We start from the raw sequence: 12,718 nt of genomic DNA, 5'->3' as shown, positions 1-12,718 counted from the left end.
TTGCATGTTGCCACTGCGTTGTGTCGGAAAGGCGGAGATCAACATTCGCGACACCTTGCGCTCCCGCAATTATTTCCCTCCGCAACCATGGCGCCTCCCACGTCGCTGCCGTCGCATGAGCGGGCTCGTGTTGAAGATTATTTGAATGATAAGATCCAGGTCTCTGCTGATCTCGAGAGTTTGGATTCGCTACTCTCCAGTCTACGTGCGCAACAGGAGCTCCAACGGAAGCAGGTACCGCCCCTCTGCCATTTTGTTTCCAGCTCGATCGTTCCTTTTTCATGCCGTATTACTCACTCGGCATTTCACAAATTAGCTAGTAGACGCCCATGAAGTCCTCTCGAATGCGACCAAAGCCTCCAATGACCATGCCAAAGCCACTCGGGAGCGAGCCGAGGCATTCGCCGCAGAGCAGGCCGATATCGACCGGCGATTGAAAGCCATTACGCAGTCAGAGACAAGCGATGAAGCGGTGCGGCGACTTGAAACGAGCATGGAGAGGCTCCGGCGGCTTGAGATCTCCAAAGGATATGTGGAGCTGCTCAAGGAGGCAGAGGAATTGAGGTAACGGAGCACTGACCCATACCACTTGCAACCCCAGACACTGAGACCCTCCTGCAGCAAGGATGCCCTCACAAATATTGCCTCTGAACCTCGAACCGCTCTGAAACCGTATTCTCGCCTGCGCAATATCGTGCTGTCGTTGAAAGAGGCCCAACCTGCCGCCGAAGGAGCAGCGCCCCACCTCGTTGACTATACGGAGAAGCTGGCGACGGCACTGAGACAGCAGATGAAGACGTTCTTTGGCAGTCGGCTGCACAAAACCCTCGAACAGCTGAAGTGGCCGACACGCGAGTTGAACATCACCGATACACTACTGGCTGAATGGAGACAGGATGTGGAACTCCTGATCGATTTGCAGACGCCGTAGGGACACCCTTGTCTGTCTCCATGGTTTCTGCTCTGACAGTGATTATATAGGGAACTTCAAAGTCGTGATGCTTTACCTTCAGGCCAGGGCCTGGAGCCGCCGGTCCTATTTCCATTGGAAACCATGGTGCATCCGCTGGACCTCAGATTCAAGTATCACTTTAGTGGCGACAAGCCAACCAATCGACTTGACAAGGTAATGACACATTGAGTTCACAGGGAAGAAGCATTCTAACCAGCAATTCTAGCCTGAGTATTTCCTGTCCCACATCATGGACCTTATCAACCAACACGGCGGGTTTTTCGCTTCATATCTTCAGCCGATTCTGGACGAAAAGGCACAGCTTATCGGGCCGAGCTTGGACTGGAACTTTTATAATGCATTGCATGCTTTCATCACAGCATTACTGCCGATACTTAGGCAGAAAGTTCGTTCGTTCCTCCCTCAGATCTCGGACTACCCTCAATTGCTCAGCCATTTCATCCATGAGTTGATGAACTTCGACAACGAGATTCGGGAAACCTGGAATTACCTGCCCGATCCTTATGCGGATGATAATTGGAAGGGTATAACCTGGGAAGTCCTGACGAAACAGGGCTGGTACGATCGCTGGCTTCAGGTTGAGAAGGATTTTGCCCTGTCTCGGTACAAGGATATCATCGACACTCCAGAAAGTGGACACATTGACTATGACGGCATGGAACTTACAGCAACCAAGCCGACCAAAGCAGCCATTCGCGTGAACGACCTCCTCGAAACCATCACTGAGCGATATCAGCCGCTCTTGTCTTTTAGTCAGAAGCTTCGGTTCCTTATTGACATTCAAATCACCATATTCGATCAATTTCATGAGCGTCTCTACTCTGCCTTGGAGGCCTACCTCGCCATGACTTCCACACTGGGTCGCACAGTACAGGGGGCGGACGGACAAGCCAGTGTGGAGGGTGTGGCGGGTCTTGAACGACTCTGCCGGGTCTTTGGGAGCGCCGAATACCTGGAAAAGAAGATGGAAGATTGGAGTAATGACATCTTTTTTGTTGAGCTCTGGTCGGAGCTTCAAGAACGGATCCAGCAGAACCGAGAGGGTGGCCGAAACGTGGCCGGGACGATGTCCGTCGCGGAGGTGGCATCGCGCACATCCCCAGCTGTCTCGAATAGCTTGGAAGTTCACAACCAAACCTCCTCCTCAGACGGCGCTCTTTTCGATGAAACCGCATCGGCTTACCGGCGACTACGACTACGGTCCGAAACTATCATCACCTCCACCATGAGCTCCAATACCCTATCAGCCCTGAAGCCTTACTCTCGCGTTTCCACCTGGGCGACGTTGTCCACTCCCTCGACGGCGGGCTCCCCGCTATCTCCGTCCTCTGACCTTTCACATGCCATGAGCACCTTGTCCACTCAACTCCCTTTCCTCTCTCGTGCCTTGGGAATTGCCCCTCTTCGACGCGTCTCGCGCCAGCTGCTTCTCTCCATCCAGACCTACATCTGGGACAACGTCGTGATTAAGAATACCTTCTCTCCTACCGGAGCCGCCCAATTAGCGAGCGACATCGATCACTTGTGCCATGTGGTCGACTCTGCGCTGGGTACCGCGGGCCACGCGGGTGATTCGCTGCGGATCATGAAACGACTCAACGAGGGCCTGTGTCTTCTAGGGTTGAGCGCATCACCTCAAGAGCAAGCTGATCTTGGGTCGGCACTCGGGTTGTGGGATGTGGAGAAGAGGCTATTCAAGGATAACGAGAGTGCCCGAGAGGTCCTTGCTGAGCTGGAGATCGATACATTGACCGAGACCGAGGCGCGGTTGGTGTTGGAACGGCGGGTGGAGATCGGCAGCTAGATGCCTGTGTGGATAAGTCTCCGAGTTCTATACTCACAACCAGAAAGAATATACTCTGTTACTCAGTTTCTGGAGGGACACATTGTATTATTCCACCACAGCCTTCTACCTCTACTTCTCTTGGTTAAGTGACTCCCTCATCTCCCCGGGCAAACAGCGCATCAAACATTTCTACATTTTCAAAACGAGTTCACTCGAAGACAACATAGCCCATGTATTGGTTTCTACATACCGGCCAGATCCTCTATGCCCAACCGGTTCTATCTGTGCAAGTATCTAAAACCATAAATAACATCAAAGGAGCTCAGACAGACCCCAGTCTATAACTAGGCATGCTTCCCAAGCCTCTTCTGAGGAACCACCGGGGTACTTCCCTTCAATTCCGCGAAGACGCGCGGCCCAACCTCCTCAATAGCCCGGACTAGCGACTCGACCGTTTCCCTGCTGGTCAAGACGTTAACCACGCACCGGAAGAACTTGCCGTTGCCAACGCCCTCGTCGTCGTCGCTCGGAGGCGCAAAGTCCACCATGAACCCCTTGGGCACGATCGCATGCGTCGCCTGCTCCGTAACCTTGCTGTTCAGCTTTCCGCGCTGCGTCTCGTCCGACACGCTGCCGCGGGGGTACAACATTTGCTTGCCGGGAGCGTAGTAGAAGCACACCTGCAGGCATGGGGGCGGGTTCTCGCTGACGAGGACAAAGTCCGGGTGTTGCGAGACGATGGTGGCCAAGTGCGCGGCCACATCGCAGGCCGTGTCGATCTGCGCCGCATAGCCTTGGGTTCCGTAGTACGTCCACCCCAGGAAGAGTTTCAGCGAATCGGCCCGCCGGCCACATTGCAGCGTTAGATCGGCCAGATCCCACACCTCGGGCGAATCGGCCTCCAGCTCTGACTCGGGCTGCCCGTCGCCGTTGGCTGCTGATGCTGTTTCTTCGCTGTGAAACAGATACCCCGCGGGCAGCGTATTGGCGCGGTGGAACTGGCGCATGTCCGAGGCCAGCAGGAACGAGCAGGTCACCGGCACGCCGAGCATCTTGTGCGGGTTGATGGCGATACTGTTAGCCTTTTCGGCACCAGCCAGCTTGTGCTTCTGTCGCTGCGAGAAGACAAACGAGCCGCCCCAGGACCCGTCGACGTGGAGCCACAGGTTGTATTTTTGGCAGATGGCTGCGACTTCGTTAAAGGGGTCGAACGACCCCATGACCGTCGTGCCCGCCGTGGCATTGACATAGAACGGTGTTCGGCCCTCGTCCTGGGCCTTTTGGACGAGTTTCTCCAGTTCCGCGGGGATCATGCGGCCTTGTGAATCAATGGGCACGGGCCAGACAGCGCTGCTACCAAACCCGAGCATCTGCGCCGCCTTCTCCACGCTGTAGTGCCCATGGGCGCTGGTGAAGAGCACAAACCGGTACCCTTCGTTGCCGTTCTTCTTCGTGTTCGGGTAAAGATTGTTGCGCGCGATCACAATGGACGTGGTATTCGAGGCTGAACCGCCTTGCACCGAGATGCCGCCGGCACGAGGACCCGTAAGCCCGAACAGCGCCGCCAATTGCTGCCCGGTGTACTTCTCAATCACAGTCAAGGCCGGCGACACCTGGTACACGTGGACGTTGGTGTTCAAAGTGGCCAGGATCAGCTCGGCTGCCACGCCGGGGGCATTGGTTGTCGCATACAGCTTGTCCAAGAAGCCCTGGTGCCAGGTGTTGACCGAGTAGCGCAGGACCTTCTGCAGGACTTCAATCAGGCCATCCTGCTGTCTTCCGGTCTCGGGTACCTCGAGCTGCAGGATATCCCGCAGCTCCTCGGGCTTCTTGTAATCTATCAGGGCTGTTCCGGCTCGGCTATGCCCGTTGACGCCATTCTTGTGCTGGGAGTCACTGGCAGGGCTCTCGTCGGCGGCCCGAATGAAAGGAATGAGTAGATTTTCTACTGCCTTCAGAAGCTGCAATGGCGAGAAATTGGCGGGTTAGATGTCGCATTGGAGAGGGTTGAGAAACCACTCACAGTCTGGACTTCGTCGGCGCGGGACATGACGTATATATATACAAGTGGGCACTGTACACTATGAACAAAGAAAAAGAACTATATCCACAAAGAAAAGGAAAAGAGTGAGGCGCAGATGGGCAGTTGGATGCAATTGGGGCAGATTGAGGGAAGAAAAGAAGAAAAAGTTCCCAGGATTCGATGGCGAAACTCCCGCACCGCTTGACATCATTCGGGGCAGTGGGGATGGCCTCATCTGATGCCAACATATATCCTTCTTGACCTCCGGATGATCCTCGGCAATGGCTCAAGTATATCTTGATTTCGACTATACATGCAATTAATACATTTAATGCATCCAATTGCCATAGCCTGAGCAACGCACCCTGCTGGATTTACTCGTCCATTTCAGTGCTTTTCCCTCGCCGCTTTTAAGCATCCACGTGACCCACAGATCAACTCACCGGTGTCACGTGGCAACTGTCTCTCATAGAGACATCATATAGGCATGATCTAGACATGGCATACAGATTGGACACTGCTAATATTCAAATAGAACCAGGAGTTAGGACAGTCGAATGCAAAATCTCTGAGATATGTGGAAAAAAGAGAGAGAAGAAATTCAAATTAGGATATCAAATCAGGCTTCAGGCAGTTCAAGTATCTAAAGAGAATGCAATATGTAGTGCTATTTGAGAAATAGGTACTTCATCTTGAAGCACGTTGATAGAAAGTTATGCTTTTTTTTGACTATTTCCATCCTACATCCTCTCAAGATTTAACCGGCTGCTTCCCCGATTCACTCTCCTTAGCAGCAAACCGGGCCCGTGCCAGTTCAATCTTCGATTTAGGTCGTTCTCCGCCGTCCGCCTGCAGTTGGCGATCGATGCCCTTGGCACGAGCAGACCACTCGCCCCGGCGCCGTTTGAACAGATCCATCGACCAATTCCTCCAGACAGCCCGTCCCACAAAGGAGTCGCGGAGAACCATCTCGTCCTGCGCCAGTTCCTGTGCCATTCGCTCCTTGACGAAGAAAATGTCCTTAGTAGCTGACCAAAGCGCATCGACCACGTGGGACCCGCTGTTGTCCAGCGCGAGCTCTTTGAGGTGGCCTTGGAATCGGGTTGTGAGTTGTCGCCGAATTTGGGGTGTGGAGGTCGAAGAAGTCAGCGCCTGTTGTAGCACGCGAGATGTCGTGGATTCTCGGGCGAGGCCGAGAATTGTGTCGGATGTTTGTGCGAGGAGGCTGCTGTACACGAGTTCGCTGAGTGGGCCCGGTACCGTAAGCATCGCCTGCACCAGCAGAGAGCTATGTAGTTTCTCCGCTGCAGATGCAGAGGCACTACCGGCCGGCGCTTTCTGCTTGCGCTCCTTCTTCTCGCTCTCACCCTCATCCTGTTCGTTCTGCTTATCCTGGTTCTCGGTTTCTGGTGCAGGTTCCCCCGACGATCCGTTCAGTTTGAGCATCTGCTGTAACCGAATAATGGGGTCCTCGTCATAAGCCCCCTTCAGTGCCTGGGCAAGAGGCCTCGTGTCGACGCCACGAGCCATGCACCGCTCAATCAACGTTTTGGGCACAATGAGCCGTGACCTCTCAATTAGCCCCGGAACTTCGGGGATGATAAGGTCCATGGCATTCTGCAAATCGTCCTTTCCTAGTCGCTCCAGTGTTCGCAAAACCACGTAACCTGCAGTACTGTTCCGGGAAAGAGATCCGATTCGATCGCGGATGTTGTTCTTGTACAGGTTTTTGAACGCTTTCCCGGGCATGTAGCGCACCATAGTCTCCAACAAGCGTGAACCGATCGGGTCGTAGAGCAGGCCACGGATAAAAGTTGCGCTTTCAGTGCCCTCCTCCAGCGACTCATCGGGAACCAGCCTCCGCAGAATCGATTTCGGATCTTTAGCGCTGGATTTGCCGAAGTGTGAGAGCTCCAGGAACAACATCACCTGGAGCACGGGATTCCCCACGGGGTGCGTAGCCAAAGCACGGAGATACGTGTCGTCGAGTCCCGAAACCATATCACCCATGAGCTTTTTCAAGGCGGGCTCGAATGACTCTGGGACGCTGCGCTTTTGCTGGGTGGATTTTTCCTCCTGCGCGCCGGCTGCGGGGACACCCAGTCGTTCCTTTTTGCGACTCGCGATTACCGAGTCCGTCGATGAAACATCCATCGGCTCACCCGCGAGAACAAGCAGAAGTACTCGGATGGTATGTGACGCAAATCGTTCGGTCAACAAGTACCCCCAGTTCCCTTCCAATTCCTCTAGGACCGCCATGAACATGTCCGCGAGCGACAGATCCGGCTCGGCCTCCCCGTCGTCATCAGTCGATTTCTTAGTGTGGGATTTCGGTGTCTTCTGCATGACGGCCGGAGCGGCGTGAATGAAAAGCGTCTCACAACAATGGCTGGCGAACCGGTGCTGCACGAGATGCAGGAAGTGGCCGAGGAACTTGCTGAACATCCGACGGATCTGCCGCATATCGGACATGGAGAGCAGTTTCTCCAGTAGCCGAGAGCAGCCTTGGCTACAGGCGATCTTCAATTCCTTGCCATTGGCTTCCTGGTATACACCGTCGACGAATAAACTTCTCTCTTCGGCGTCCTGAAACTGGTTCAGTTCGAGCATTTCGTTGGCGCGTGAAAAGTACTCTTGCTCCTCGGCATCGAGAAGACCATAAAAGGGCATGTCGCCGGAGCCCCCATGATCCTGCTCGTCCTCCGCAGCTTCTGGCTCGAAGGGAATGTAATCGGCATTTTGTTCGTATGGCTCGGTTTCGTCGGAGGGCTTCATGCGTTTCGCGACGGGTTCGTCATTCACTCCATCGATTTTCCGTTTCGATTCATCTTTAACCTTTTGCTCCGCTCGACGGCCTCTCTTTTGCTTTTCACGGGGCATGGCGACAGGGTGTGGGAGAAAGAGGCCGTTGCTGGGGGGTTTTTTTTTGCGATAAGCGGTGGCCCAAGCGTCTGTTTGTTAGGTTTGCATAACCTGGTGCCCTCAGGCAGCCAACTATAATCTTCCCAAGGCTATATAAGCTTATTTGATCGAGTTTTCTACCTATACATCAGGGCATTTCTGAAACGATTCGTGGAAGTTGTCTTGCCAAACCTCTTGAAAGACATTTAGAGTTGTCTGAAGACTTTTTAAAACTCGTTTTATCATGCTACTAGGTACATTATCATATTGCATACACTCTCGTATTATACAGGCCAATTTCCCTTACGCCGCAGAGTAAATCGCAGACACATGTCGCCCGCACTCAACCCGCTGTTCCATGCTCACAGTACGATTGCCCACTCTGCCCTTGTGGCGAGGCATAATTTGCAACCGCGCCTCTGCCTCTTTGCTCTTACGCTCGGGCGGTGCATTGATGTAGCTTGGCTTGGACAAGTTGCTTCGCTTGCCTGTCCCCAGCTGGAAATTTTCGTTTCCACCCCACCAAAGCACATCGTAGCCCCAATCCTGAGAATTATCCAGCGACTCCGTGGTGGAAGCGCTGAGATGGGTGTGGTTGTCCATCACCGCCGAGACATGGGTCGTCCCAACCGATATGGTACGGAGACGGATTGGGGCGACTTGCTTCGTTTTTTCGTCGTATTCACCTACGCCGCTGAGCATCTTCACTTTAGTGGGCGAATCTTGCAGATGAATCCATCGCCCATTGCCGAGAGTGCCCCAAATGCCCCGGCCGCAGGCCCATGTATCTGCCGTTACATGGCCTAGATCGCGCACGTCGGCAGCCTCTTCCCCAGGTCCCACGACTCGCGTGGCGTCGACGGTGAAAAAAGTGTTGGCACCACCGGCGGCAATACCAGTAATCTTAGGCAGGTAGGTATTCCCTTTGTACAGCTGGCTCAATGGAAGTAGAAAAGGGGTATCCTTGGAAGGGAACTCGGGCTCGAATTCCACCCCCAACTGCCCGAAAGAGTTATCGCCAAAACCGAAAAGACGGCCATCTTTGCTAAGTGCGAGTGAGTGGTAATCGCCAGAGGCAATTTGTGTGATCTTAGCCCCCTTCAGAACTGAAATTTCATGGCAAGTGTCTACTGGCCCGCTGGGCCGGGTTGACCATGTTAAACCGGGGACACCGAGTTGGCCGAGAGACGGATAATTATCGGTGGAGGCAGCAGCAGAAAAGACTCGGCCAGAGCTGGTGAGTAACAGTACATGCTCCTGCCCGCTGCTGACCGCAGTGACCCTTTCCCCGAGCTTCAGCCCCGGCTTCAGTATGCGGTAGCTCATTTTGGCTTGCCCGGCCCAGAAAGGTACCCAGGAGCTTTCCCGCGCTTTGGGGCCAGCTGCCTGGTCCTGTTTAGATATTGGCAACGAGTAGACTGTCCCACCCGAGGATAATGCAACGATTCGGTTTTCGGACATTGAAAGCGAGACAAGATTCTTGCCAGTCAAGGTTGTGGTTGGTTTGAAGTCGTGCTCCGAGAATCCTTTGCCCCATTGGACCAGGTCTCCATTCTCGGTGATTGCAGCGCCCGACTTCTCGTCCACCTTGAAATCCTTCAGCACCTGGCCGTCGAAGTATTTGAATCGCCGCGGAACCTTGATGTTGATGTCTTTCGAGTCGGGGTCCGTGACACGATAGACATTCGAACCCCATATATAGACTCCAGGACTCTTCAAGCTCCTCTTCTCCTGCACGAACTGAGACCGAAGGTCATTGACGTCGATGGTTTCCTTAGTCCCCGAACTATCCACCCACATCTCTTTCCAGTTGTCGATACCATATGTGTAGCCCAGAAATACAGCAGTGCCAGCAACTGCAAAGCCAAGCGAGTTGCGAAACCAGTGGGACGAGGAGCTTGGCTTCTGCGACGTGCCGCTCGCAAACCGCCGTGGTGGGTTAAGAGAGTGGCGAAACGGGAACCTGGCAGGACAAAAAAGAGGACCGAGCTGTTTCGCCGGAAGGCGCACCCGAGTTTTCAACATGATCGATGGTTGCTTAGCCCTCAGGGCATGTCGAGGACAGACCGAGAAGTTGACCGGGGAAGCTCGTGGTTTGCGTCAGACCCAAGGCGGACGTGGGAGGCAGAATGGAGGGGAGTTGACCACCTCGCAGTTTCCATCTCATCTTCCCCGAGAAACCCGTGTTCACCGAGCCCGGAGGGCGATATGAGCTGGAAATTACCATCTGATTAATTTCTGCGGCGCTGATTGCACCATGCTTTCCACCAAGCAGCAGCGAGCGCGCCGCCAAACCGCGCCGTCTGGGCCACCGCGCAAGCCAACCGCCCATGAAACCGAGAAGAACCCCGAAGCCCAGACAAAGGAGCCATCAAATTTGCTGCAATGGAGCGTTCCGAGTTGGAATAATGAGCTTGAGTTCTCGCAATGGCTCAATGGCGTCAAGGATGATTTGATCGAAGAGAGCTACGACGAATACCAGTATGTGCCATCGAGATGGATAGATCCGGAATGACTCGGCTGATTGAGACCCTTCTACACCAGGAACTGCCTAGATGAACTTCAACATTCCAAAGAACACATTGACGAAATCCTGATGAGCACCTTGACCCTCCTCGATGACTTGTCCAGCCTATCTGAATCATTTAAATCGGTCGAGACGCAGACGTCGCACTTCGAGAAACAATGCGAGGGGCTACTGACGGCCCAGGAACGGGATTCAAAACTTGCAAAAGGCATTCAGAATAACCTTCACTACTATGACTTCTTGGACCCAGCATCCCGGCGTCTTAATGCCCCTGGGGCTGGAAACACCGTTCGCGACCCGGAGTTCTCGGACATGTTGAGACGCCTTGATGTGTGTCTAGATTACATGGAGACACATGTGAGTAGCAGAAAACTGATACAGTTGTCTTGAGTTGAGCTAACTATCACCGCAGTCGGAGCAAAAGGAGGCGGAGGTTTACCGCGCCAGATATCGGTTGCTCCTCACGCGTGCTCTTACACTTATACGCGGGAATTTCGTGTCTAATCTCCGGGAGATTTACCAAAGTGTCGCCAAGAAGGTTTCGGACCAGTCCTTGAATGATACAGCCCTGTCGGCCCTTCTTTATGCCAAATTTCGAGTCGGGGCGCCCGAATTGAAGCAAATTGGAGTAGAGATTCAGAAGAGAGCCGTACCCCCGCTCAACGCCGACCAAAGCAATGAAGCCGAATACCAAAGCTTGATGGATGAATTACACACCAATTATTCCACGACCCGGGCACGGCTCATTTTCCCGCTCGCTCGCAAAAAGCTGAATGAGATCACGCAAGCTCCTAGTTCATCCACCGACCTGGTTGAGTTTGCTCGGACTAGCATTAGCTACATTCGAGGGTTGTGTTTGGACGAATATGACTTGTGGGGCGAGTGGTTTCATGGCCAGGGAGGCCTCTATGACTTCCTCGAAACACTATGCGAGCCGCTCTATGACCACCTGCGCCCTCGGATCATCCACGAGACCAGTATTATCAAGCTCTGTCAACTTTGCACACTACTCCAGACTCGCTACTTCTTCGATCCAGAGGAAGAACCGGAGCCAGCCGAAACAAACCACCTGGACTTTTCCATCTTGATCCAGCCCGCTCTGCAGGATGTCCAGACCCGACTTGTTTTCCGCGCCCAGGCGTTTTTGCGTGATGAAATCGAAAGATACAAGCCTCGTCCTGAAGACATTGACTATCCTATGCGCAATCGACAAGTATCTCTTACTGTCACAGATACCCAGATTTCAGGTAAAAAGGATATTTCTGTCAGCACAGCGGCCGACAAAACCTCTCCCAAACCAGTCGAGGAAGCCACCGATTTGACACAGGAGAAAGACGGAAAGTGGGATTTTGATACACAGACGGCGCTGAAAGGATGGTATCCGACCCTGCGAAAAGCTATCTGGCTTCTCAGCCGGATATATCGCCTAGTGAATGTAAGAGCTTCCTTTCCGCCAGTCTGGGTCCTCATTGCATGCTAACTTTTGTGCTTAAGTCCACCGTCTTTGATGATCTCGCTCATCAAATTGTCCACCAAACCACTACTTCTCTCCACAACGCCAGCAATCTCATTGCCAGCAAATCCACGCCGGCAGACGGCCAACTCTTCCTCATGGGCCACCTCCTGATTTTGAAACAACAAATCGTCGCTTTTGACATCGAATATGTCGCCCCAGAGGTCTCTTTTGATTTCTCCGGCGTATCCAGTACCTTCTGGGAACTGCGCGAACGCGGCGGGCTCTTCAACCCCCGCAATCTGATGCGCCTCGTCGGCCACGGCCTTCTCCCCCGAGTCGTGGAGAACATGCTTGACGCGAAGGTCGAGCTGGACGGCCGCCTTCGCACTGTTATCAACGACTTTATCAACGCTTTCGCGGCCCGCATGACCGCGTCTCTACCGGCCAAGTTCGTCGATACCCGTAACCTACAGCACGGCGAGCTCATCCATCCCTCCTGCCGCACGATCGAGAAAGAAGTCCCTGGTCTGCGGTCCATTCTGAACGAGTACATCGACGACACTCGTATGAAAGAGACTCTTGTTGGCGCGGTGCAGGACCGCACTATCCAGATATACGAGGATTTCTTTGACAAATACACATCTTCTGGGAAGGGCAAGGGTCAACCCATTAGCAGGAAGGGCAAGGGCCGCGACGATGACGTCTGGGACGTCGAAACCTTCGCCGAGTGGTGTGAGGGTGTCTTCCGCGTTGGCGTTGCTGGCTTCCAGGCGGAGAGCCCGGATCTTGCCCAGGTCGATGATGATCTTTTGAGTAGAAGCTCTTAAGAGGTTGCAAAGACTACCCCGGTCTTGGCTCGTGGCCGACTCTCTTATTGTGTGCCTTTTGCCTCTTGTTTCCTGTATTTCTAGCATAGATACCATATGGAAGGCAGCTCGTCAGTTCAATGAGACGAGCAAAAGACGAGTAAAAGGACCACAGTTCTACTCCAAATTTTAGAACATAAAGTATATATATCGCCTGAAACTAACTATCCTTTAATATCATCCCTG

At 53.5% G+C, this 12,718-nt stretch overlaps 5 protein-coding genes across 5 annotated transcripts; 2 read left to right on the top strand and 3 right to left on the bottom strand.

The window, feature by feature from the left end:
• Window positions 1-87: 87 nt before the first annotated feature.
• Window positions 88-2,777, top strand: NUU61_004719 (RINT-1 family protein; the record flags this gene model as incomplete). Its single annotated transcript, XM_056655301.1, has 5 exons — window positions 88-234; window positions 317-564; window positions 622-927; window positions 982-1,126; window positions 1,179-2,777. 5 exons carry the CDS (start codon window positions 88-90, stop codon window positions 2,775-2,777), a joined length of 2,445 nt encoding a protein of 814 aa, XP_056510914.1.
• A 326-nt stretch (window positions 2,778-3,103) lies between these two features.
• NUU61_004718 (pyridoxal phosphate-dependent decarboxylase family protein) lies at window positions 3,104-4,809 on the bottom strand (the record flags this gene model as incomplete). The annotated part of the gene is made up of 2 exons (XM_056655300.1): window positions 3,104-4,720; window positions 4,783-4,809. 2 exons carry the CDS (start codon window positions 4,807-4,809, stop codon window positions 3,104-3,106), a joined length of 1,644 nt encoding a protein of 547 aa, XP_056510913.1.
• Window positions 4,810-5,532: 723 nt separating this feature from the next.
• On the bottom strand, window positions 5,533-7,662 carry nop9 (RNA-binding RNA processing protein NOP9; the record flags this gene model as incomplete). The annotated part of the gene is made up of 1 exon (XM_056655299.1): window positions 5,533-7,662. The coding sequence occupies one exon, from the start codon at window positions 7,660-7,662 to the stop codon at window positions 5,533-5,535; it is 2,130 nt and encodes a 709-aa protein (XP_056510912.1).
• A 324-nt stretch (window positions 7,663-7,986) lies between these two features.
• Window positions 7,987-9,708, bottom strand: NUU61_004716 (RCC1 domain-containing protein; the record flags this gene model as incomplete). Its single annotated transcript, XM_056655298.1, has 1 exon — window positions 7,987-9,708. The coding sequence occupies one exon, from the start codon at window positions 9,706-9,708 to the stop codon at window positions 7,987-7,989; it is 1,722 nt and encodes a 573-aa protein (XP_056510911.1).
• A 232-nt stretch (window positions 9,709-9,940) lies between these two features.
• Window positions 9,941-12,493, top strand: NUU61_004715 (Golgi transport complex subunit COG3; the record flags this gene model as incomplete). The annotated part of the gene is made up of 4 exons (XM_056655297.1): window positions 9,941-10,164; window positions 10,228-10,567; window positions 10,623-11,645; window positions 11,705-12,493. The coding sequence occupies 4 exons, from the start codon at window positions 9,941-9,943 to the stop codon at window positions 12,491-12,493; spliced, it is 2,376 nt and encodes a 791-aa protein (XP_056510910.1).
• Between the last annotated feature and the right edge of the window lie 225 nt (window positions 12,494-12,718).

The sequence above is a fragment of the Penicillium alfredii genome (genome assembly GCF_028826965.1).
Source record: "Penicillium alfredii strain IBT 34128 chromosome Unknown utg000007l_segment0_segment0, whole genome shotgun sequence".
NCBI classification, from domain to species: Eukaryota; Fungi; Ascomycota; class Eurotiomycetes; order Eurotiales; family Aspergillaceae; genus Penicillium; species Penicillium alfredii.
This window is presented reverse-complemented; position numbering and strand designations above follow the sequence as displayed.